Below are 27,149 nucleotides of genomic sequence, written 5' to 3' on the forward strand. Positions count from 1 at the left end.
ACACCATAATTTGCCTTGTTGTTCGTGACAGGTGACTTCAATGCAAGGCTTAGCAATGAAGCACCATGTGGCAGTTACGGCTGTACTGGTCGTTATGGTCGTGGCAAGCGATTCCAGTGATGAGCTGACGTCATTCTATCAACTGTAGATCTACCAGCTGTATGCCGCAAATACTGCGTTTCAACACTCGGCCAGGCACTTTGCGACATGGACTGGACACCGACGAGATGTGGTATGTATCTGGAAACATTCTTCCTATCTTCAAACAAATGTATGTGCGTATTGCTTTTATTTATATCGCAAGTCATACGGGCAATCATGCCCAATGTTATGATGACGATGGAAAGGGAGAAAAGATTAAGAACAAGATTAGTTATCCTGGATTATGGGAGTGAAGAAAACAGTGAGTCTAGGAATCTCAAAATAATTGATTACAATTATCATTGTGTAAGTTCCAGCAGAAGTCTATGCTCAGGGATGCAAGGTCACACCCAGCGACGCTGCTACATACATGTAGTGACCATCGGCTGGTGGTTGCTAGGTGCCGTATCGGTGATGTAAACAGAGTGTGGAACCACAGAGCGTCCTGGGATCGACCACGTGGAATTGCTGTGGAGAACTTGGTGACCAATGCACAGTCCACACATACATGTACATGAACAGACTCAGAGACACACACACACGCAAGGGACTGTTCACATGGCATTCATGACCAATTACATGACTGCACATGTACATGAGTGTACATAATTGTTAGATTGACAGCATGACACAAGGAGGAGGACACTGTGTTCGAAAACGGTGACCTTACTACCACCTTCCGCGGTTGGCAGAGCTCCGGTCCCTGCGGACCATTTGAACCATATGGGTATCGCACCCGGCTCTGACCCTCGTTATGCTAGGGGGTTAGGAGACTACTCCTGATGTCGTCTTGTTGTCTTCGCTCTTTTTTAACTTGTATAAAACTTATTTTTCTTTTTCTTTTCAACTTCTGCCCATGGCATCCTTCTCTCAGCTCGTCAACTGTAAACAGTTTTTTGTCATAACCATGACAACCGCGGAAGGTTGTAGTAAGGTCACTGTTTTCGAACACAGTGTCCTCCACCTTGTTTCATGCTGTCAATCTAACAATTGCGTGAACTACAACAAGGTTTATCTAATACTGGTTTACCAGTTTTGGATTACATGTATATCATGAGTGTACATGTATAGCCCTTGGCGGATTATGCCGGCAAAATATTTGGCATAATCTTGGGATTTCGTAAAAAAACTATGCTCCGGCATAACATACGGATTCCAACGTGTAAGGTCGGCATAATCTTTCGGTTTAGACAAAAATGATGCTTAGGGCATAATACAGCTTTGTCAAAAATTATGCTCCGACATAATATACGGATTCCAACGTGTAAGGTCGGCATAATCTTTCGGTTTAGACAACAAATATGCTGAGGGCATAATACAGCTTTGTAAGAAAGCCCTGGGGCCGCGTGTGTGTATGCGTGGTTTCTCAATCCTCTATGTACAGCGTGAATACATAGTGGAACGGAGCATAATTCAGCATATCTGTTGGCATAATTGTGGCATAATCAAAAGCATAATTTGACGATTGACCGAGCATAGTCCGCCAATGGCTATACATGTACTTCGAAGTACATGTACCTGTAACAGTCATACTGCGGTTCAAATTCTGCATATTCGTGTACATGTACATTGTACATGGAGTGGTACTACATGTGCAAGTACATTACACACAGTGTTAATTAATCACACACTTTTCTCCTTTTCTTTTGGGTTACATTTTTTTCCTTTTCTGGTTTTCTGGGTTTGCATTAAATGTGTATTGCATTTTCATCCATTGTGTTTCTTTTGCCCGTAAAAGAGGCTTCGCATTATGGTTGCTTGCCAAAATCAAAAAATAACATGTATTAGACGAGAGAGGGATCTGACTCACAGAGATAATAACGAATAATATTTACTTCAGGATGAGACACTAGTAAAGCAACTGAACTACACGAGAGGAATAACTGCAAGCTGTAACTGACTGAAACAACGAAAGAACACGACTGTAGTCTCCAGACTCCAGTCCAAAAACAACAAGACACCGACTCAACTAATTATGCACAGAAACTACAAGCCGCGAAGTCCGTTTCACGGTTTCACGCGCGCGCGCGGGAAACGGCACATGCGACATGCATAACAACACAACACGATGCACTACTACTACTACTACATGCATCTTGAATAGCATGAAAGAACAGCCAGGAATAATAATATTATTATGATTAGACTGGTCCACACAGGAACAATAAATGTATCACCTCTACGCGTGCACGCAGCATACTAATTATAGCAATAAAAACTGCTTTATGGCAGTTTTCTAAAAAAGGTTATTGTGTTCTAGCCCATGGACCCCGTCTAAAAAGTAAGAAATTAACGAAATGTGATAGCCGAAAATTAAAATTTCACACAAAACCTCACAATAATCACAACACTTGAAATGCTGCTTTCCACACTAAACTTGTACTGCACCAACAATTGGCAACATGCAGTCATGCATGCATAGGAAAGAGGATCACGAGGGGAAAAGGTCTTCTACATGTAGCCTTTCATTCTGTGTGTGATTATTGTGAGGTTTTGTGTGAAATTTTAATTTTCGGCTATCACATTTCGTTAATTTCTTACTTTTTAGACGGGGTCCATGGACTAGAACACAATAACCTTTTTTAGAAAACTGCCATAAAGCAGTTTTTATTGCTATAATTTCTTTTGTTTTTTTCTGTCACCAATCAATGGAATGCCCTATATGCTATATCAAGAGTGCATAAACAAGAGTATGCAACTGAGGTTATGGGTCAGTGCGCGGCGCGCTGCCTTCATTACGTAACTTGCCTTCATCACGCTCTGAAAGCATGCATTCAAACTCCCAATTTCTCATACGAGCCCAACTGTTTTTGCTCGATTCGTTCCAGTACCTACGCTAATAACGGATACAATTACACTAGATACTCTAGATACTAGATACTCGGTACTCTAGATACTAGATACTCGGTACTCTAGATACTAGATACTCGGTACTCTAGATACTAGATACTCGGTACTCTAGATACTAGATACTCTAACAATTTTATCAAACATTATGATAATTACCACATCAAATGCTGCGGAGACCTATCCAGAATCGGCAATATGCTGGCCCTGGCCTGGAGATCTGCAACTATAATCAGCTTCTACTTTGCAACACTAACGGATTAGTCCCCTTTGTCGATTGATGGATCAATCGGTAGATTCGGCTCTGTTTTTCTTTCCTTTCTTTCTTGTTTTGAATTGTACGTTGAACTCATTGGATTTCTTTGTATTCTGTATCTCGTTATCGTTATATTTCCCTCTAGCCCTCTCGCTTAGGATGAGCTTTCTTTTTTATGGCAGCTTAAGCGAAGGCTATATACCTGCTTTATGCAGGTTGATGCCAACGCGAACAAGCAAAATAATAATAATAAACCTACGCGATCTCTAAATTCTGGCGCGTGAACTCCAGTTCCGTACGAAAGTTCATTTCAAACCAGAGGAAAAGTGCGGTGTTTGATTTTCCGCAGTGCGCGGACTGCAGCTGAATGATGTAATGAAGGCAGCGCGCCGCGCATCTGGCCCATAGAAAAGAGATCACAGTTGCATACTCTTGTTTATGGACTCTTGGCTATATCAATATGTAAATGATGGCCTTCACATCATATCAATACCGTATTATACGCATTGATGTGCAAGCCTTTTCTTGTAGAAAATGGCACTAGACTAGTGTACATACATGTAATTATGTTCTTCTGCGAGGAAACATGTGAGTAGTGGTGGACCGTGGTGATACTTTTTTATTATTATTATACGGAGGTCATTCTGTGCATGTTGCTGTGGCAGAATTTCATGACTCTGTCATAAAATTGTCTTGCCTTTCAGATATTTCAGATTTATTTGAGAAATGTAACCAGGTACTAGGTGCGTGTCGCAGATGTTTTTGTTGATTCTGTGTTTATAATGGTTTATAATCATGGGTTATCGTGATAAGGTCATCCTGCATCATATTGCACTGAAATCGTAATCCTGTTGATGTCGATACAACTTTTGGAAGTAGTTCAATGACTTCAAACTGTTAGTCCACGATTTTCTAAAACAACACAGCAAAGGAGGAACAATAAACATGTATTAAAATGTAAACAAATACATTGCGGAGTCCGACACCTCGTTCCAACAACTACACTGATCCTGAGGATAAAAGGGGCAAGGCTATGGTTGGAGGTACTGAGAGATAAACAAGGCACTCCATAATAATAAAATCTTACACATCTTTTGGTGAGTATGAATGATATCCAGTCAAACCTCTTTAGGACGAACACCAAGGGACCGATGGTATTTATTCTGTGAGTTTGTCTTAACCAATTTTATAACCAGTGAATACAATTATTTCTCCAATAGACATACATGTACGAATGGATTTCTTCTACAGCGAAAGATTCTAAGCCACAACAACTCATTGACTAGTCTCGTTTGAAACAAATGAGTCACTAGAGAGATTCTGCAAAAAACGAAAATGCGTACAAACTTTCGTTCGATGTCATGAACTTCAGAAATGCGAAACTTCGCACGAAGTTTCGCAACTTTGGACGCGAAACTTGCAGGGAACGCGAAAGGAACTGTCGTAGACCCGGGTGCTCGAATGAGACACAGGGTACCAAAACAGAAACACCCTGAAATTGTACCTAAACTTGTTCCGATTTCGTTTAGTTTTCACAAATACCATCAACATACGGCCCGCTAACGGTATGCCAAATTTCAGCGCTGCCCGGTAAACGCTTTTTGAAATACTCGCGACCCACTTTTTGCTGGGTCCTTGATTCGAGGATATGGGTCTCCTGCACGGTGCTGCCAAAGACCTGCTGAATCTGCGGCTCCACTGACCATCTTGCTCTCAAAAATGAAGTAGTAAGTTACTACTCCCTGCCCTCAACTGCCACACCAAGCGTAGACGATGGTAGACCCGTGTGCTTGAATCGGAGACGATCTGACGAGTTCGCTGTTTCTGATTCGAGCACCCAATTTTCAAATAAAAAATCCGAAAGAAATACGACAATTTTACTGCGTCCTGTAGCTTGTGTTGTAGCGCACCCAGGTTCTGAATTCCTGCTGGGTGGGTCAAGCCAGACTCTCTTCCTTGTTCCATCGCCTCTCCAAAAGTATATTCTGACATTATTCAGAGTAACAGATGAGAATTTTCACACCTGTCAAATCGTTTCTGATTCGAGCACCCGGGTCTACACACTTTCGTGAGATCGGGTCATGGCGTACGTGCACTTGGCCCGCGCAAACTACGAAAATGTGCAGAACGCAAAGTTTATGCAAAAATTCGTACACTTTCGCAAGGACTGTCGCGAAACTTCGTTCGAATTTTCGTTTTGCAGAACCTCTCTACTGAACGTTTCTTTAGCAACATGACGGCAACTGAAACAGCAACAGAGAAAGTACGATATATGTACAGAACATTCTTGCAGGTACTAGGGAGGTTCCGGAGTACGATTTTTCGTGCCAAAATCCGTGGAGGCTCTACGGATTTTTTATAGTCGTTTTCGAGCAGTGAAAAGTTCCGGGGTACGGAACTTATGTGTTTGCCGTCATTGCCTAGGTTACGATCGCAAACACGTCACGTTCCCGCGCTATGCCTTTTTATTTTGAAAATTTGTACCGAAATCAAAACTTCCCGCGAAAAATCGATGTTTCTCGTACCAAATTTGTACGCGAAAAATCTTTCTGCACCCGATGACGCAAAATCTCCATACGAAGCATGGTTCGTATGAAAGCCAGTCCACACGGATTCTCGTGCCGAAAAATCGTATGGAGCACGCCTGGAAAAAATCCGTAGCGCCCATACGGATTTTGGCACGGAAAATCGTACCCCGGAACCTCTCTACTACAAACAGATTGCAGATCGTAATTCTTGCTTTGGCGGCACGAAACTTTATTTTGGGCAGTGCAATCTCGGCGGTACTCACAAATAATAAATCAAACAGCCCAGACTCGAGTAAACAAATCCAATCTTACAAGTACGAGATCTTCACGAGACGAGACTGCACCCATTGGCTTGTTTCGGATGAAGCAAACAAGTTTACTGAACCTCTCCACAATGGAGATTTTCCCTGATATGCGAATTTATTTTGCAAACTCGGTCAATGGGTCCTTGAACCTTTCCAGATTGGGAACTGCCAACGATAGTATGCCACTGACCAATGCCTTACTTGTAACGTACCAATGATTATGTACATGTACAATAATAAATATTATTAATGTGAGTATTTCGACAACACATCTAACATAAGCCTTACCGCCAAGAAGGTGAACTGGCGTTCTTCGCACACTGTAGACAAGGGCAAGACCATAGGTCTGTGGGAAACACCCTAGTAAAATAAAAGTTAATAATAATAATAAGAAGATAAAAATGGATCTAAATCCGAATAAAATCAGCACACGTTTCCGTAAATGAAAGGGTGAGCATAAGCAAATGAATCGAAGGAAACCGGTCAACTCAGAGATCACCGGTCATCGAGTATTCCGTAAAAGGAGGCCTCGGCAGCGGAAAAGCTAAATTTAGAAAAGAGATCCTGTCAGCTTTTCCATTATTTATTGCATTCCGCCCAAAATCAGCACACTTTCCGTAAATGAAAGAGTCAACACAAGCAAATGAATCAAAGGGAACTGGTCAACTCACCTGTCATTGAGTAATATTCCGCGAAAAGGAGGTCTCAGCAGCGCCGAAAAGAAATAAGCCAGGCCAGGAGACGAAATATCCGAAACAGCTCATACAAGAAGCAGTTCCAAAGGAGGAAGTTCCTCGCGCATGCACATCCCAACACGGACTGCAACACAATGTCTGCCGTGCACGTGCACAGCACGCGGCTACCACCCGTTGGTAGACCTAATACCGAGCACCTTACGTAGAGACTTACGTAGCCTAAGTGAAATACCGAGCACCTTACGTAGAAACTTACCTAGCATAGCGGTGTCGTTTTTCTTGCCATGTGAACACAATAATAGAAAAGCTGACAGGATCGCTTTTCTAAATAAACTAACACCAAAGAAGGGCACGTTGATTCGTGCATGCATTGGAATTACCATGAACGTACTGACACCCAAAGGCTAGCAGCAGTGATTTGCCATAACACCATACTTAGACTACTGAAAGAGGTTCACCTTCTATTATCATATAAAATGTATTGAAGTTGATTGTTCCAACTAGGAACACACGCTTCTTGCTGAACTTGACACTTGCGTTATCTTTATGGAACGAAAAGAAACTTGTCAGGAGTAATACTAATTGCTTTCGTGGAGTGTGTCTGGTGAACTGTTCGTGCTGTGGTCTGCAAGCGTCGTGTGGTCTCGTCGGGTCAAATGAAAAACCTATTACTAGACACTTGAATGACTCACGACTGCCATCCGGAGCACACGAGGAGCACGTCGCACCTTCCTCTCGGCAAACCTGCAAGAAAGCACCACTCCCTGCTCATTACACAGTGTTTCGGGGAATTCACCCCTCATCAGTTGAGCTTGAGTAGGCTGAGGAAGATTGTGCCTGAAGAGCACCACTTATACAGTGCTCTCCAGGCCAAACCATCACCAGGGATGCAAACTTACAGAGACGCTTTGTTTCCAGCGCGACAAACACCTCGTGAAGCCCCAGGTAGCAGCGTGAGTCAGAGTCGCCCATGGAGTTGTGCTAAACAGACGCTTCAAATTCGCTCTATTGACACTGCAAAATCGCTCTGTTGACGCTGCAAAATTGCTTATCATCTCCCTCCCTCCCCCCCCCCCCTCTCTCTCTCTCTCTCTCTCTCTCTCTCTCCCCGTAGCTCTCTCCCTTTTGAAATTCGCTTCCATAGAATTGGGCACCATTGCCCGTTTGGCCTTGCGCAGCAAAATAAAAATCAACAACAACAACAGACGTTGAGAGCCAATATATCTATTCACAACGCTGTCACCTCCAGCAACGAGGTGTTTGTCGCGCTGGAAACAAAGCGTCTCTGTAAGTTTGTATCCCTGGTGATGGTTTGGCCTGGAGAGCAGTATATAAGTGGTGCTTTTCAGGCACGATCTTCCTCAGCCTACTACTCAAGCTCAACTGATGAGGGGTGAATTTCCCGAAACACTGAGTATTGAGCAGGGAGTGGTGCTTTCTTGCAGGTTTGCCGAGAGGAAGGTGCGACATGCTCCTCGTGTGCTCCGGATGGCAGTCGTGAGTCAATCAATTGTCTAGTTCGACAAGGAGCGTGTGTTTCTAGTTGGAACAATCAACTTCATGACTATTACCGCCGAAGTCGCAACTTCTAAGTTCAAAAATGTAGACTAATAAAATGGCTTTTTATTTTATTTTTTTTCAAAAAGCCATGTGGTGCAAGCAATGGGAACATGCAGCAGCCATGGTGGTGGGGGGCCGGCTATCATTACCTCCTATGACGCCTCACAGGACTGGAGCCTGAAGGCAAGTAGCCATGGCAATGGCGTGTCGAATCTTCTGCCCACATAGTCATTGGTCAGGGAATGCGAGGTGCAGAGGACGTCTGTGAGCTTTTGGAAGGCTTGGATACAGGATGTCCAGGTGAGAAATCGCACACTGCCGCACACTGAGTGGGCTGTGTCACTGGCACCATCACAAGACTTGTGTGATGGTGCTGATGATGGTATTATTCACACATGCATGCTGTTAATAGCTGCTGAAACTGTCCCCCGCTGAATACAATGTATCTAGCGGGGGACAGGATAATCATCTTTTTGTTTCTCTCTTCTTCCTCTTTATTTTCACTTTTATCTGTCCATATAAGATATGTCCCCATTCCATTGTTTACGTAGATTCACTGATGAATGTAACAAGAAAACAGTTCTGAACAAGTCCTCTTTCCTTTTCGTTGTGTGCCTGGCAATCATCGTTTCACATGTTATTCATGCATGTCGACCGACATTATAGGAACTGCTTTGCAAACAAGGCCGGCCTAGGCAGCTCGCGGTAGAGTGCTCAATGCACGGATGTGCAGAGCAGTATACACACACAACAGAGGCGAATGGCTGTGTTAGCTGTATCTTTTTAAAGTTTCACGCATTTCAGTGAACATCAGACAGCAGCATTTGCTATCGAATCCTCGTTGGACCTTTCCTAACCTGAGCCTTTCAAGTTGGAAGGGTGTTGGTTCGCGCTTCGTACATGCACATGTGTTGGAGCTACATGTACTGTACATGTACATGTATAATGTAAGTGTAAAGTAAAAAAATAAAAATAAAGTAACTTTAATATCGTGTCCGTTCCCGAAGGGAACTTGTAGCGACCTGACTCACTGAGTATTACGTCATTCTACAAACGCATGCACAAGAAATAAAGTCATTCTCTTTGGTCTCAACTTCTTTGTTGTCCGGTTGGCCAACGTAGCAGTCGTCTAGGGCCCGACGTAAAACCCTAAAAAACTCACGACGGCCGCTAACACCCGATAAACCCTAGCGGCAGATGCAGCGCCTAACGGTGGGGGTGAGTGGATAAGTCTCACAACCACTGACACAAGTGCCGCGAACGACCCCATTAGCTGCATCCATGTACCCCTTGTGCCTGGCCACAAGTTCCCAGTTGACTGTGGGTAGCAGCACGGCTGGAAAAACCGCTCCCAGGCAGGACTTCAACCAGGTAAGTGTCAGGGCGACGGTGAATGTCTCGATATCCCGGTCAGTGTTGTGCCTTGTTGTCGCACTATCTGATTGTACAATCATCTCGTTACCTTGGTGTACTGTTCGTCAAAACTCGTAACTTATTGGTCCTTTCTAAATATTATAATCATCAATTCCGTTTCTCAGCAATCAGAGGGAGGACAACATGCATGTAGGATAGAAAGGCAATACTGTTAGCACAGGGGAAAGAATGAGGGGAGAGGAAGAGAGATTCTCAAACATCGCTACTTGTCAACTGATATGGCCCAATGTTTGTGTGTGTGTGTGTGTGTGTGTGTGTGTGTGTGTGTGTGTGTGTGTGTGTGTGTGTGTGTGTGTGTGTGTGTGTGTGTGTGTGTGTGTGAGCGTAAGTCCAGAATTTCGCTGCGCATGCGGGAAGACCTGCCGTGAACCCAAGCTTACTGCCGGTTTCGGCTGAATTACTTCTGAATTAGTCCTTTCGCTATCATTGCCTTCGGCACTGGGCAAGTCCAAGGTCAAAAAGTGTGTATGCATCGGTCTGTCCGTCCTTCGGTCTGTTTGTCTATCTGTCTGTCTTTACCTGTGAGGCAATGTCCCTATAATCTATGTTTGTTTGCCTCTACCCCACACAGCCAGTACTATGTAAGCAAAAGAAAGTGTTGAACTTGTGCATATAATCTCTAAGCTATTTTACTACCATCCCGTTGGTGTTCGTCTTCGTGCAGTGCAATAACCCCTTGTCAGGCTTGTGTCTTGTGTCTTGTGTCTCACTTTTGACCAACATGACTGTGATCACGTGCATGATGAGCTAGGTAAAAAAGCATAGCGTAGGGCTCTGAGCTTTCAGGCTCTGTCGAATAATATATTTTTCACCTTATCATGTCCCTTCCTCCCTCACTCATAACAGCCACCTTCACTTCCTTTCCCCCAGGAGACTCCCTTTGATAGTCACCGATTTTCCTCTGGAAAATCCTTGAAAATAGAATACCTATATTTTCCTCTTTCTCTCTCCCCTTGTGTGTGGTATTTCTTTGCACACTTGATCACTTAGTTGTGACGATTGCCACGCTTGTGAGGGCCTTGATCGTCATGTTTCATTGGTTCTGGCTGGCAAGGCAACATCTCTAAACTGCATTGCAGCTCCCAGGCCTAGTGTCGCTCTCTATAAGTGATTTCTCCTTTTCGTTCTAGGCACCGGCGGATTATGCCGGCTGAAAAATTGACAGAATTCGGTACTTTTTCTGGTAAGTTTCATGCATGTTTGGTATGTGGATAAAGAAATGGAGCAGAATTCGAGGAATTGCCCGCCATAAGGTTTGTATGGTTCTGCCAATTTCACTGCTTTTCGAGCAGAATCTGCCACCTTTTTTTGTCCGCCAATGCCTACAATGGAGTTCGTTCCCGCACACCCGTACAATGTATTGAAGTAGAAAGGAAGAGACGGGAAAGAGTGGGGTACTAAGTTGGACAGCCTCTGGGCTATCTATCCCCCAGCAACGCTGAATTGCGCACTTTCAGAGTACTCCAGCCTTCCAGGTCTGGTCACAGTGCACTGTTCAGATCATTAGTAGTACATTACAACTCTGCCCCATTGTTTCCTACGTGTACTACAGCGCTGGCAACTGAAATCCGACCCCCTCCTGGGCCCTAGCGGTACGCTAGCCGCGTTAGCGATCCGTACGAGACGCTAGGGGGGTCGGATTTCAGCTGCCAGCACTGTAGTTCGTCTGGCGCACTGCAAAAGGTTTTCTGAACTTTACTTTCCAGCACGCACCAAGCACTGTCGGCCGCGCGCAACACTGACAACGCAGTGCCCATGGTGCCCTGAGGTCCCGCTTTGCGGCTGTGTGACAGTCAGCAGGTCTACTCGTGTCAGGACATAATCAATAGACCTACAACTAACACAAGACATTAGTGACCATACACTACTACTACTACTAGACAACCCGGCCTACAACTTACAAGTACAAGACTGGCTAATCAAGTCAAGAGCGACGAGTAGACTTCTACGATCGTAGATCTACGAGTACGAGTGCAACGCTCGCTGCCTTCAACAACACGAATGAACGAACGTGGTGAATTTTTGAAGTACAATTTTAGGCGTAGTTCGTGATCCAGAACGAAGTCCGATTGCTTGGTTGGGTTTCGTGTTTCTTGTCGCTGTGGTGGTTCTGCGGTAGTTTGTTGTCATTCTCTGAACGTAGGCCCCTGTTGGTGACGAGGCACGATGCTTGATGTCGCTCAGGTGCTGCTGTATTGCGGCGTGCCGCTCCTGTTTGCTGTGTGGTATCTGAAGCGGCAGCGGCAAAGTGCGTCCCAGACCGGAACGGGAAAACTTCCCAAGCTGCTGGAACTGGGCTACAGCAATTGGACGGGGCATATCGGTTACGTGGTTGGGAAGATCAATGCCGGCCCAGGCCTGTATATGTTCAACCTGCTCGAGTTGATCCAGAAAGCTCCAGAGCCCGTTGTAGCCCTATCCTTGTTCGGTCCCTTATGGGTAGCGAATCCCGTCTATGCTGTCAATGATCCAGTCCTCATCAATGTAGTGACATCAAGCAGCAAAACGACCCGCTTCGCATCCTTCGAGTCCAGCTCGCAGAGCGTCATGGGCAAGAAGTCCATGAGCGCTCTGCGCGGCGAGGAGCTGAAGCGACATCGCAAGCTGCTCGCTTCCAGCATTCTCAGCAGAAAGGCGCTGGGAAGGTTGGTGGAACTGATGGGTAACGTCACGGACGCATTCCTGCAAACTCTCCCGCAGCCCAAGGCTGGCGAATCGTCGTTCGCACTTGATCTAGTTGATGGTGATCCTATAGGACTCATGCTCCTGGATGTATTCTCCTTGTTTGGATTTGGAACACAATCAACGACAACACCAGAGGGTCTGGCTCAACGAGAGAAGGTGAAGATTGCAATGAACTTCATCTTCGACGTGTTTGCGGATCGAATGTCCGCTGCTGGCCTGGCCAAGTACATCTCATACCTCAACATCAGCAAGAGCCGGCAATTGGCAAACCACAACAAGTTCATTCGTCAGGAGATCATCATCCCGGCTATCCGCCGCCGTCAATCGGACATCAACGAGGGCGTGGAAGTGCCCAATGATGCACTGACAGTCATGTTGGAGGCTGGTGATGACGACTCGCCAGCTTTCACCGAAGAGGAGATCTGTGACGAAGCCCTACTCATTATGGTGGCATCGTATGAAACAACGGCAAACACAATCCTGTGGCTGTTCTATCACCTTGGTAAGAACATGCGGGGTTACTTGGTTGCAAAACTGGTTAAGGCATTGACCTTCAAAATGATCATTTTGCTGGTTTGATTGTTGTTATTAGAGAGGTTGAGATGCATGTTATTTCTGACGTGACGTGAAAGTAACTTAGTTCAGCTCACGTTATTTAGCTCGCGCTTCGAAAAACAAAGCGAGTGACCTGCAGCTCGCGTGGGAATTTGGAGTTTTATGCCAAATTTGACGTGAAATTGCACGTCACGTCGGAAATAACGTGCATCTTAACCTCTGTATTGTCGCCGTCGACTTCGTCGCTGTTGTTATTTATAATTGGGTAATCCAAGCGACTATTGTCGCCATACAGAGTGGCCAAGGAATTCAGTGATTGATGTACATGTACGAGCAGATATGGGGTAGCATATTCCAGGAATCTGCACCTGGCAGAGATAAAAACAGGAAGATTCCAGACTGTCCAAGAGAGTGCTCAATACCGAGAGGCAGAGCTAGTTCAAACAAGAGGACGGAAAAAGTGTTTTAACTCTGAGTTAAAACACTTTTCCGTCCTCTTATTGTTTGAAAAAAGTGATACATCAAACTGATACTCAAAATGGCACTACATGGTAGTTGGCGGGGGGGGGGGGGAATCAACTGCCTCTGTGGGGGGGGAGTCAACTGCCTCTGTGGGGGGTCAACTGCCTCTGTGGGGGGGGGGGGGGGGTCAACTGCCTCTGTGGGGGGGGGGGATCAACTGCCTCTGTGGGGGGGTCAACTGCCTCTGTGGGGGTCAACTGCCTCTGTGGGGGGGGGGGTCAACTGCCTCTGTGGGGGGGGTCAACTGCCTCTGTGGGGGGGGGGGTCAACTGCCTCTGTGGGGGGAGGGGAGTCAACTGCCTCTGGGGGGGGGGGGGGAGAGGGGGATCAACTGCCTCTGTGGGGGGGGGGGTCAACTGCCTCTGTGGGGGGGGGGTCAACTGCCTCTGTGGGGGGGGGGGGGTCAACTGCCTCTGTGGGGGGGGGGGGTCAACTGCCTCTGTGGGGGGGGGGGGTCAACTGCCTCTGTGGGGGGGGATCAACTGCCACTGTGGGGGGGGGGGTCAACTGCCTCTGTGGGGGGGTCAACTGCCTCTGTGGGGGGAATCAACTGCCTCTGTGGGGGGGTCAACTGCCTCTGTGGGGGGGGGGGGTCAACTGCCTCTGTGGGGGGGGGGGTCAACTGCCTCTGTGGGGGGTCAACTGCCTCTGTGGGGGGGGGGGGGGTCAACTGCCTCTGTGGGGGGAGGGGAGGGGAGTCAACTACCTCTGTGGGGGGGGGGGGGAGGGGGTCAACTGCCTCTGTGGGGGGAGGGAGGGGGGTCAACTGCCTCTGTGATACTCTGCGTGTGCTGTGGATGGTGTTTAACGTCGAGCTCTGACTTGGAAGAGAGAACATGGCATATCAAGAGCTTTATTATGCATACTCCAAATCAAAGTGATCTGTTGTCTATCTCCGCGTCTCCCATTCCCTCATTCTTCTCCCATCCCCCTTATTTGCTTCTCTTGCTGTCCTTCCCAGCCATGCATCCGGAGTGTCAGCAGCGTTGCTACGAGGAAGTGTGTCAGGTGATGTCATCGCACCCACCCGGAACCCAGCCAAGCATCACCGATATCGACCAGATGACCTACCTGAACGCCACTCTGCAGGAGTCCAACAGGCTCAGGCCCATTGCACAGGCCATCACCCGCGAGACCGTGGAAGACCTCGCGGTTGGCGGTGAGCTTACGAAATCCACTTACGCGTACCTAAATCTTATGGTTGTGTACAGTGTATGTGCTAGAGCACACGAAGAACATCAGTTTCCCTTCATTGATCTTGCAAATACAGTAAAACCTGTCAAGTCGACCGCTCAAGGGACCTTCAAAGTGTGGTCTCTGTTACCAGGTGGTCTCCTTGTCCAGGGTCATTTGACTGGAAATCACATGTAGAGTAAAAAGCAAGACTAGGTAAACAACAGTGTGCACCTCCGCATCTCTTCTGCACAATCTGTAGATACCCCTGCCTGCGACGGGCAGGGGTATTCTGTGTGTCTGAGTGTTCATTCTGAAGACGACCAATACGTTCTTTTTTCTTTTTCTATTTTTCTCTTTAATTTGCATTTGTGCCCTCAGTCCGTGGTTGGTTTCACTCACACCTCCTTGTATTGGCTATTTGCATTATGTGCCATGAAGTGCAGACAGAAAATAAAATAATATAAATAAATATGGTTGAAATGTTGGTCATTATCAAGTCTTGCTTCTGTTGTGTGATTCCGTTACTTACTGTTGTCTGTCTGTTTGTCTGTCTGTCTGTCTGCCCATCTGTCTGTCTGTCTGTCTGTCTGTCTGTCTGTCTGTCTGTCTGCCCATCTGTCTGTCTGTCTGTCTGTCTGTCTGTCTGTCTGTCTGTCTGCCCATCTGTCTGTCCGACCATCTGTCTATCTGTCTCCTCAACCCTGCAGACTACGTCATACCGAAGGGGAACACGGTCATGTGTTACTTTCAAGGATCGGCCCTCAGCGAGGAAGTCTTCACTGACGCCAAGAAGTTCATTCCCCAAAGGTGGCTAAACGATCCTAATGGCGGGGCCAAGAAACCCGGTACTCATTCGCTGCCGTTCGGCAACGGGCCGTTCCGCTGCTTCGGCAAAGCGATGGCAGTGCAAGCGATACACACACTGTTCTCACAGTGGATCCAGCGCTACCGCTTTGAGATGATCACGGAGGACGTGAAACCACGCATCCGCTTAGCCTACTACCCATCAGAGCTCACCATCAGAATGTTTCCACGGCAACAAGAAGGCCAATGATCAAGCAGTCCCGTGAACTCAGTCAGTTCTGCACTTTTGATGTTTTGGAGAAAGTTTTTACTTCTTGTTCCTAGCTCAGGAACTTTAGGTATGGACTATATGGATGTGAAGACCCACATATAGCACTTCGTGAAGTCTCGCTTGGACTTGTACTGCCACGAGTCTCCTCTCGGTTTGGTTATTCCTCTCTTTCTTATTTAGCCGCTGACCGCTGGAACTCAGTTCCGGCATCGGTCCGCCTTGCTGCTTCACCAAGTCAATTTCGTATTGCAATCCTAGATTGGCTAGGGTACCCCGTAAGGAGACCATACATGTAGGTCTGTGTGGACTGCCCTAGAGAAATACGAATAAATACTATAGTATACTACTTGACTAAGTCTCTACTGTATTCTGTCGTATTGACATTGTGTTCCATTTCAAATTTTCAATAGAAACGTATCATGGATTTGGATTTTGATTATTATTTTGTCTGTCTCACAAGCATATTGACAGACTAGTACACTCACACATGTACACACAGGGTCATACACAGACAGAAGAACGAGCAGTTGCGGTTTCGCAACTCTGAGCTCCACGAACTGAATCGATCGACAGCGAAAATTGGTACTGACCCAGCCCTGAGAGTACTGCTATAATTATACTATGAATGTGGCAAGCCCAGCGTAACAATTACCATGCCTGTGATACGTAGCGCCGTAAAGAGTGCGTGAGAAAGCGTTAGTTATCTGTGCATTGGTACGTGATGTTCTCGTGGGATCGGATAAAGAGAAATCAAAGTTTATCTGCAAGCAGAAATAGTAGTGATGGTTATAAAGAGTTTATCACGCAGACTGGGAACAATGGGAATATAGATATGCTGAGCAATGTGTGCAGGTACATACTGAAGAGACAACTAGAGGTTAGGATTGTTACTTTGAAATCTCGTCTGGGGTTGAATTGCCGGAGGCTGAGTGGGATATTATTGAAGAGGTCAAGGGAAGAATAAAGTGAGGGAATCTCTTAGCCGGGTTGTGCGTGCTGTGGGTAGCTCGAAGCTGTTGTTGCTGTTGTTGTTGTTGTTGTTGTTGTTGTTGTTGCTGTTGTTGTTGTTGCTGTTGCTGTTGCTGTTGCTGTTGCTGCTGTTGCTGCTGCTGTTGTTGTTGTTGTTGTTGTTGTTGTTGTTGTTGTTGTTGTTGTTGTTGTTGTTGTTGTTGTTGTTGTTGTTGTTGTTGTTGTTGTTGTTGTTGTTGTTGTTGTTGTTGTTGTTGTTGTTGTTGTTGTTGTTGTTGTTGTTGTTGTTGTTGTTGTTGTTGTTGTTGTTGTTGTTGTTGTTGTTGTTGTTGTTGTTGTTGTTGTTGTTGTTGTTGTTGTTGTTGTTGTTGTTGTTGTTGTTGTTGTTGTTGTTGTTGTTGTTGTTGTTATTGTTGTTGTTTCAAATCTTTATTCTCACGTTGTTGTTGTTGTTGTTGTTGTTGTTGTTGTTGTTGTTGTTGTTGTTGTTGTTGTTGCCTAGATTCTGGGTGCACGAGCTCTATTCAGCCTGAAACCTCGAAATTGAGTTGCCAGCTGTAGAGGATGTTATCTATAATGTTGTCCACTGGCGGCGACTGAATCTGCATGGTGTCATGAAGGCAGCATGACGCACATCTGGTTCCGAAGAAAACACTTTCTTTTTAAAGTTTAACGTCAGCCCTATAGCTGATCGCTGCAATGGCCAACCCGACAACAACGTAGTTGAGGCCAGAGAGAAAGGTTTATTTTCTTTGTGCATGCTTTTATACATGTATGAGGAGTGAACGACGTAATGGCCAGGTAATGGCTACAAACGAGATCAATTATTATGCATTCACTTGGATCTTGCTTCTGGTAAGTGGTGACTCAACATCCGATTCCAATTTTTTAAAAAATGATAATTATTATAACTTGATGCTAGAAAAGTACTTGTAAACATATCCGGAAAATTTATCCGCGTAACACTTAACAATGCAGCTCAACTGGATTGGAAAGATTAGTCAGTAAAGGGATAATGACAACACCGCTGCCTGAAAATCAATGTCGGCACGGGAATAGGGATTACTGTGAGTGGAAATCAATGGAAAATAAATGAATCGGAAAAAGTAAATCACTGTCTCTGTTCACCAGGGGGGGGGGGGGGGGGGAGGGGGGAGGGGGGAGGGGGGGGGGGAAGCACCGAATGTATCTGTCTGTGAGGGGGTATCCCTAAAATCAATACCTAATGCTCCTTCGGCAAGAGCAAGATAAGGACGAGATGTAATAGGGGGAAATTTTCTATAAAAGCAAAAAAATGAACAAGTATTTGAACAGGCAAGAAGTTTTAGGATGGCAATAAACAGAATCAGCTGAAGCGTCATGTTACGAAGGTTTAATTGAGATGTCACGAACAAATTCTAGAGAAAGTGGTGATTGGACAAAGAAATAACTATGACGGAAATGTAATGTGAAGAACAATAATAAGAGCAGTAATAGGAACGATGAAAAATATAAAAATGCATCGAACTAGCTTTCGCACAACGCTCATCAGGAAGCATTGTTGTACTAATTTAACAAATTGCAACACAGATTACTATAAAGGATCAATAGTGATATAAAATAGCACGTAAACAATGCCAAAAAAATATCACAAGGTATTCTTGCAAGATTCAAGTGACCACATTCATGGCAATTCTCCATCACTGGTCTTCTTGCTGCCGTGGAAACATACGGATGGTGAGCTGGGACGGATAGTAGGCTATGCGGAAGCGCGGTTTTATGTCCTCCGTGATCATCTCAAAGCGGTAGCGCTGGATCCACGATGAGAACAGCGTGCGTATGGCCTGCACTGCCATCGCTTTGCCAAAGCAGCGGAACGGCCCGTTGCCGAACGGCAGCGAATGAGCGCCGGGTTTCTTGGCCCCGCCATTGGGATGATCGAGCCACCTTTGGGGAACGAATTTCTTGGCGTCAGTGAAGACTTCCTCGCTGACGGCCGATCCTTGAAAGTAACACATGACCGTGTTCCCCTTCGGTATGACGTAGTCTGCAGGGTTGAGGAGACAGATAGATAGACAGACAAGCAGATGAACGGATGGATGGACAGACGGACATACGGATGGATGGACAGGTGGACATACATACATACATACATACATACATACATACATACATACAGACAGACAGACAGACAGACAGAAAGAAAGACAGACAGACAGACAGACAGACAGACAGACAGACAGACAGACAGACAGACAGACAGACAGACAGACAGACATACAGACACTGACAGACAGACAGACGAGGTTTACGGGGCTGCTCGCAAGTTGTGCATGAAGTGTTGTCTGATGACTGCCCCTCGGTGTAAAACTCACACCTACATGTTCAAGAAAATATCTACTTCTTGAAGTAGTTCTGTTTTGTTCACAGTTTCCTCTTTAGGGCCTGGTCAGGCTGCGGCGAAGTCGAAATAATCCTCTGATTGTAATCCAAATCTCCATAGTAACGTGACGCCAGAGCGGCAAAAGCGAGAGTTGACGCTCCAAACAAAAAGCAAGAACGGACCACGCTTTTCCGCGCCAAACAGGAGTTTGACGCTGATACGCCATTGACGCTGATATTCAGTGTAATTATTCACTGATTTTTTTCATCTCGATCTCGAAGAGCTAGTTGGCCACGGACAATAACAAAACTCATAAGGATGGTTGCAAGGATTGCACTGAAGGTGTTGACGATCCCCAAGGTGAAGGAATTTGACGTCGTTCGTGGAGATTACCACTTGACGCTCGAAATCAAGTTTGAATTTTCATTCCCCCCACATGTGTAGTGTGACCGCGATTCAAATTCTTGACGCTTTACTTTTTTCGTCAGGCACCGAAAATTTGCCGCAGTCTGACCAGGCCCTTACCAAATAGATGTGTAGACATTGAAAGTGCTGATACATTTGGGTTAACTGAGGTCTTCGTTCGTCATGGATTTACCTGCTCGCGAGGGAGGCCTCACATTCCCAGAGCTGCGAAGATTCTGTGAAGTATGTAACTATCATATTACTAGTATGCTTCGTTCCACTCATCTCGCAGATCCAACGACTGTTTTGACTCTAGACCGAAAAGAACCAAATGAGAGCAGACTTTGCTGGGGTGCCCCGTTATTCGAGAGTGATGTTGAAGCGGTAACAATGCTTCTGCCGGATTTCGAAGGTAATCCGAGGCGTGAATTCCTGCCGGTTTGCCGAGCAGGACGCAAAGAAGCTGTACGTGCTCTTGTCAAGTTTTTCTTTCATTTCAAGTACTACGAAAAGTCTCTGCATCCCGAGCGTTCTACTCTCTGTTTAGTGCAATCAAGTATTGGTAAGAACAGACCGCCAGTGTACGGCTTGTACAGCATCCTGAACATTCTCAACAGGTGTGGCCTGGTCCTCCTTCGTGTTACCAGGATCTCACTCAATTTGAACGTACGTATCGTATCCCAGCGAAAACAAATATCCATACAAAATGTGTCCATTTCATCCCAGCATAACGCGTTCTGCACTGAACCTGTCATTGGCGTCCAGGCACAGAAGGTTCGTAAAGAGGAAGTGTAGTATCCCTGCCTGGCTAATATAGAAGTATTACGGAACTAATGCGGAACTTTACCTGATGTATATTTAGTGTTTCTCCATATGTAAGCGTACGGCATCTGTTGCATAAAAGCTGCTGCGCATTTCTGTTTTCTTTACATTTTATAGCAACGACAAAGCCGAGAAGAAGAAGTATTCAACCTCCAGGTGTGCACCGGAGAGAAAGTTCTATTTATTTGCCGCTTCTTCTTTTACTTATAATATATCCCAGGTGTGTACCTGAGAGAAGAAGAATGAAAGCTAACTCGTGTTGATTGCACCGCGCCTCCACTAGGCTACCATTACAGGAGTTCGCGAATTGCGGCAGGTTGTGGAAAATGGGTTTCTGGAACTGCAGAGGATATGGGTTGGGGACGAGGTCTTCCGGTGTGCTCTTATCCGGCAGGTTTGCCATAAAATAGTGGCAGTCTTGATTGCTCATGTTGGAGACTCTCCAGGGCAGCTTGAACTTCCTGATCAGCACTTTCAAAGACATCACACCGAACTGCCACATGTCCACGAAGGGACCCAGATTCAGTTCGGCACCCCTCGGTAGGTGGGCCACCTCGAGACAATGGAACTGCAGCATGTCAGCGAACAGGCGCGCTATCTAGACACTCGCAAACAGCCAGTTTGACTGAGACCTGGTTTGACAGATTTGACGACAAGGATCTCTGTCTTAGCTCGCTTGACCAGTAGCGTGTCTACACTATGCAACTCTTGAATGCTCGATGCACTGCACTATCGGCCTGCATGCATTCCCCCGATACACTTCCCATATAGACTCATTCTCTTAATGGTACGGTACTCTTGGTGGTACGGGACAGGTACGGGATAGCGCCAGACGGATGGCACAAACGAACAAACACCAAATTATAGCTGTGTGGACCCGTAACGTCTTCCGCATAGCTACGGGAATAATAGCAAGTGCTTACGGCCGTGGCCGGGGCCAATTTTCTATGATTTTTTCGGAGTTTTGCATATCTCGTTTTTTAAATTCATTATTTTGACTGATTATGAGTGTAATTTGGAAAAACCCGATACTGTAAAACTTTTCCAGCAACAGAGTTCACTTGTGAAGCCTACGAAATAAAGGGGAAGTATACCCTAAAATCAAATTTTCACCAGTTGTTGTCCCCGGGGTGCTGAGTCGAATGGTCTTGGTCCGAGGAAGCTGAGATGCTCCCTTCCTCCTTTATTCCCCATCGAACTCGCCACTTCCACCGAAACTGGGTGACTGCGCCCTGGTAGATGGGGATTTGTATGAGGATTTGTATGCAAAATGTCACTGAAAGCGCCATCACGTTCTTATAAAAGCACAGACGACCGCGATTGGCCCATATGTTGTAGTCTTTTGGATGCTGAGTCGACTGGTTTCGGTCCGAAAAGGCTGCGATGCAGCGTTCGGCCGTTTCCCAATCGAACACGGTTGAGTAAGCGGTCACATGCTCATGCGCACACCAGTTGCCTGGTCACCGTGCCTGCAGGCAAAAACTTTCACACCAAGGTTCAACTCAAAGGTTCAAAGGTTCAACTTGAGTGACAGGAACGCAACCAAACAGGCTGCAAGTTGTAGCCTGCGGGCACGGTGACTAGGTGACTGGCGTACGTATGAACTTACTCAACCGTAGCGTCCTTTCAGATGACAATGCCGGTACAACAGACTTCGACAACCATAATTGCAACACCCATGATGGAAAACTGCTAGATTTGCGCATGCATATTATTGTTATGGCTTTCTTGCGAACCGTGAAATTTTTTCTTTTTTTCTTGCAATTCGTTATTTTGCCGACGGGCTGTCGCCAAGGTAGGTCACCCGCTGAATTTCGCCGCCACCTTAAAACACATCTAGGGTTCCCTGGCAGTAGGCATTTCCGCCTGTTGGGAGTCCCGAAATCAAATATATAGGATTCAATTTAAAAGAAAAGGGAAAAAATATAAAAAGGATTCTCATTGGCTTAAGGGGAAGTCGCAAACGGGAAAACTCTGAAGAAAAAGTTGACTGTCACCACCAGGACTCGAACCGGGGACCCTCGCTTGTAGCCAGCGATGCTCTAACCACTGAGCTATGGTGTAGTCGGCATCCCAGCAGAGACCGTAAAAAAAGAACTCAATACTACATGTAAGTATACCTTCCCCTTCCTTACGTTATTTCATAACTTAGAACCTTCCAAGTTGGAGGCTGTTGGTTTGCGCATTCTAGACGTGATGCAGCAAATCCCTTAGTCACACACCAAGTTTCCCTAAATTTTCACTCACTCCCCTTTATTTGCTGGGTTTCGCAAATTCCGGCTATTTTCTCGTTTGGCGCTTTTCTTGACCATTTTTGCCTATTTTGCGGCAGAAACCGGAGTTTAACATCAGATCGCCCCTACATGTGTAATTCTGTGAATGATTCGGTGGCCGCATGCGCCCTTGTCACACCACAAATTTACCTTTTTTTGAACACTCATGGTTCAGTGCCAATTCAGGTAGTTTTTCGATCAATGTCAAAAATCCCCGGTACAGTATTCCGATGTAGTTAACCTAGTATCCCGGTAGTATACCGGGAAAGCCGGTATGGTTGGCAAGTAAGGGTATCTTGCTCATATCGGTTAGTGTTGGGCACACACAACTGATAACTTGTTAACCTTTGGTCCTCTCTTAAAAAAATTAATATGCAATATTGATAACGCTCACCGCCAAGCACCAGGTCTTCCACGGTCTCGCGAGTGATGCCGTGTGCAATTGGCGTGAGCCTGTTGGACTCCTGCAGAGTGGCGTTCAGGTAGGTCATTTGGTCGATATCGGTGATGCTTGGCTGGGTTCCGGGTGGGTGCGATGACATCACCTGGCACACTTCCTCGTAGCAACGCTGCTGACACTCCGGATGCATGGCTGGGAAGGACAGCAAAAGAAGGAAATAAGGGGGGGGGTGGGTGGGAGAAGAGTGAGGGAGTGAGAGACGAAGAGATAGACAAAAGGTCTTCTTTTTATTTTGCTATAAAAATAGAAAAGCTAGTAACTTGCCGTGTTCTCTCTTCCAAGTCAGAGGTGAAGTCAGCCTAGCCCACAAAATGTGCAAAGTAAGACATAAGCAGCTGATTCTACCTAATCCTCTTCGATTCCCCTCCATCCTCCCTGAGAAACGAACATGTACAAATGGCGATATTTGACTGAAATACGAAGGTTTGTAGCTTGGTTGTCCAGGCGCACCAGTGCGGAAACTCGCCAACTTTCAAGTGCATTTTTCTGCACTGTGCAGTGTTTCCCATAAGGTCGGTTTTCGCATCTGACGGCTCGTATTATAGTATCTATGTATTTTTCTTTTTTTCTGGAAGTGTTCACACATGCAAACTATGCATCGATATTTTTAGAGAAACGAACACGTGCTCGACCTAGGCACCGGCGGATAATGCTGGCAGAAAAATTGGCAGAATTCGGTACTTTTTCTGGTACGTTTCATGTAGGCCTCGACCAAATATGCTAGCGCATATTTCGGCATATTTTGTGAGACAGTTCATATATGGCATATTGAGCGACAAAGGGAATATTGGAATGAAGCCAGCATATAATTCAAATATTCTGAAGAAAATGAGGACAAAACATTCATAATTATTATGGACAAAATGCGTTCAGAAATGCCTTTTATGGATGAATTTGGAATTTCACTGACATGTACTATAGTAGGCAAGGGTCAAGCATATGCATAGGGACACGCCCCAGCCATACTTTTCCGCATGTGTTTTGATTTGCACCATAAGCATGATAGCCGTGAAGCCAATGAATAATCCAAGGTTGTAATTTTACTGAAATGATCTACACTTTCTGCTTATGTCGAGCATATTTTGGCGTATCTTTTTGCATATCTTGCTAAGCCTTTGGCATATTATGGACGTTTTCCCTGATATGCGACGAGCATAATATGCTCTTTTTTTAGCATATTAATTTTGGTCTAGGCCTAGTTTCATGCATGTTTGGTATGTGGATAAGGAAATGGAGCAGAATTCGAGGAATTGCCCGCCATAAGGTTTGTATGGTTCTGCCAATTTCACTGCTTTTCGAGCAGAATCTGCCACCTTTTCGAGCAGAATCCGCCGGCGCCTAGCTCAACCCTTCCCCCTGAACGATTAGTCTTCCTTTCTAAATAGATACCTACATTTACGGATGGCCCCGAGACAACAAAACTTCATTGGGTTTCGCGAGTAAAAATGACAATGACGACGAAGACGACGAAGAGTGCAAAAACAACAATCGAATCGGTATACTGTATAGTGATTATTTAGGTCAATGCCCTACACAATTATGCAACCCAGTAACCCCACATGTTCTTACCAAGGTGATAGAACAGCCACAGGATTGTGTTTGCCGTTGTTTCATACGATGCAACCATAATGAGTATAGCTTCGTCGCAGATCTCCTCTTCGGTGAAAGCTGGCGAGTCGTCATCACCAGCCTCCAACATGACTGTCAGGGCATCATTGGGCACTTCCACGCCCTCATTGATGTCCGATTGACGGCGGCGGATAGCCGGGATGATGATCTCCTGACGAATGAACTTGTGGTGGTTTGCCAATTGCCGGCTCTTGCTGAAGTTGAGGTATGAGAGGTACTTGGCCAGTCCAGCAGCAGACATTCGATCCGCAAACATGTCGAAGATGAAGTTCATTGCAATCTTCACCTTCTCTCGTTGAGCCAGACCCTCTGGTGTTGTCGTTGATTGTGTTCCAAATCCAAACAAGGAGAATACATCCAGGAGCATGAGTCCTATAGGATCGCCGTCAGCTAGATCAAGTGCGAACGACGATTCGCCAGCCTTGGGCTGCGGGAGATTTTGCAGGAATGCGTCTGTGACGTTACCCATCAGTTCCACCAACCTTCCCAGCGCCTTTCTGCTGAGAATGCTGGAAGCGAGCAGCTTGCGATGTCGCTTTAGCTCGTCGCCGCGCAGAGCGCTCATGGACTTCTTGCCCATGACGCTCTGCGAGCTGTACTCGAAGGATGCGAAGCGGGTCGTTTTGCTGCTTGATGTCACTACATTGATGAGGACTGGATCCATGACAGCATAGATGGGAGTCATTAGCCATCTGGGACCGAAGAGGGATAGGGCTACAACCGGCTCCGGAGCCTTCTGCATCAGCTCGTGCAGGTTGAAAATATGTTCGCCTGGGCCGGCATTGTTCTGCCCAACGACGTAGCCGATGTGCCCCGTCCAATTGCTGTAGCCCAGTTCGAGCAGCTTGGGAAGTTTTCCCGTTCCGGTCTGGGATGCACCCTGCCGCTGCCGCTGCAGATACCACACAGCAAACAGGAGCGGCACGCCGCAATACAGCAGCAACTGAGCGACATCAAGCATCGTGCCTCGTCACCAATGCTATGAGCATACGTTCAGAGAATGACAACAAACAATCTACCGTCGACGTACTCGTGCCGCCACAGCTAGCGACAAGACACAATAATTACATGGAACACAACCAAGAAATCTGACCTCGCTCTGGTTCAAATAAGTCTTTCCAAGTTATGCAATCCTTTTTATCCACGATCGATGGTGGTACTGGATTTTAGTCTAGCTAGTAACTTTAGGTGCTTGTGCATCTAATGAAAAAAGATGAGCTACTCGTACATCTGGACAGCCGGGCATCAGCTGACCTGTCAAACTGCACGGATAAGCCCTGTCACCTGTGGCTGTGACCATTGATTAATTTTGACTGTCTCGCCCAGCACTCCGTTTGGTACCGTATCTGTGCACCGTATGTGCCGGATACGGTATAACAGACATGCCGTAGCTAGCTGTGCACGGTACATGATTATTTGCCAGATACTACTGTACGCTATGGATATGCCGTATATGTGCACCGTATGTGCAGGATACGGTATGGATTGCACAGATACGGCATACGTAGCCTAGCGCCTTGTTGTTGTTGTTGTTGTTGAATTTTTTTTAAAACTTCAATCCTGTGTATTTTGTTGAAGGCTGCTTTGCACTCGTCAGTTTGTGGTCAGTGGTTGACTGACGTGGCCAGGCCACGGACCGCAGGGCTACATTGACTGGACAATCACATCATGTACTTGTACTGGTAATGCAGGGAATCGGCGGCAAAGGCCGCAGACCATCACTGCAGTCTGCATCAGTGTTGCAGCTACTGTACAATGAACAGTACAACATACTATCAAGAGACTGAGTACATAACCCCCATGTACTCTTGATAGTATGTTGAGCGCGGGGTGCTGTCCTGAAACACAAGGCCACGAAATGCAAGCCTGCATGATTTTGCGTGTTGTCATGATATGCGCTCTACGGAGTACGGTGACTCGGCTTCGTGTGCGCTGGAAAGTTCCGAAACCCTTTCGCAGTCAGTCCTGCAAAGCAACTACATGTACACTGTGTTGTGCAATCATGCAGGAAACAATGGGACAGAGTTGTAATTATCTGAACAGTGCACTGTGACCAGATCCGGAGCGCTCCGAAAGTACGCAATTCAGCTACAAAACATTGAGCCTGCACTGAAGTAAAGCATTCCCGGCCATAACGATAAGTGTACTTAGCGCTACCGTGGGAAGACAAAGACATAGCCAAAGGCTATCTCCAACCTAAACCCGGTACCCCACTATTTCCCATCTCTTCCTTTCAACACTGTGCTGCTCATTGAGTCAATGAAATCTTCCTGGGTGTGAGTCAAGTACATGTACAGTTAGTTTGCGCCCTAAACTAAAGTGCATTGTGATTAGGGACCGGCGGATTCTGCTCGAAAAGGTGGCAGATTCTGCTCGAAAAGCAGTGAAATTGGCAGAACCATACAAACCTTATGGCGGGCAATTCCTCGAATTCTGCTCAACTTTTTTAT

General features: G+C 46.1%; 2 protein-coding genes across 2 annotated transcripts; one reads left to right on the plus strand and one right to left on the minus strand.

The window, feature by feature from the left end:
• Positions 1-11,773: 11,773 nt before the first annotated feature.
• Positions 11,774-16,265, plus strand: LOC135821114 (pentalenene oxygenase-like). Its single transcript, XM_065334179.1, has 3 exons — positions 11,774-12,953; positions 14,490-14,687; positions 15,412-16,265. Exons 1-3 carry the CDS (start codon positions 11,933-11,935, stop codon positions 15,756-15,758), a joined length of 1,566 nt encoding a protein of 521 aa, XP_065190251.1. The 5' UTR covers positions 11,774-11,932; the 3' UTR covers positions 15,759-16,265.
• A 1,645-nt stretch (positions 16,266-17,910) lies between these two features.
• LOC135821115 (cytochrome P450 3A21-like) lies at positions 17,911-25,841 on the minus strand. The gene is made up of 3 exons (XM_065334180.1): positions 24,640-25,841; positions 23,005-23,202; positions 17,911-18,774 (listed from the first exon to the last, which is right to left on the minus strand). Exons 1-3 carry the CDS (start codon positions 25,658-25,660, stop codon positions 18,428-18,430), a joined length of 1,566 nt encoding a protein of 521 aa, XP_065190252.1. The 5' UTR covers positions 25,661-25,841; the 3' UTR covers positions 17,911-18,427.
• Between the last annotated feature and the right edge of the window lie 1,308 nt (positions 25,842-27,149).

The sequence above is a fragment of the Sycon ciliatum genome, chromosome 7 (assembly GCF_964019385.1).
Source record: "Sycon ciliatum chromosome 7, ocSycCili1.1, whole genome shotgun sequence".
Lineage (NCBI taxonomy): Eukaryota > Metazoa > Porifera > Calcarea > Leucosolenida > Sycettidae > Sycon > Sycon ciliatum.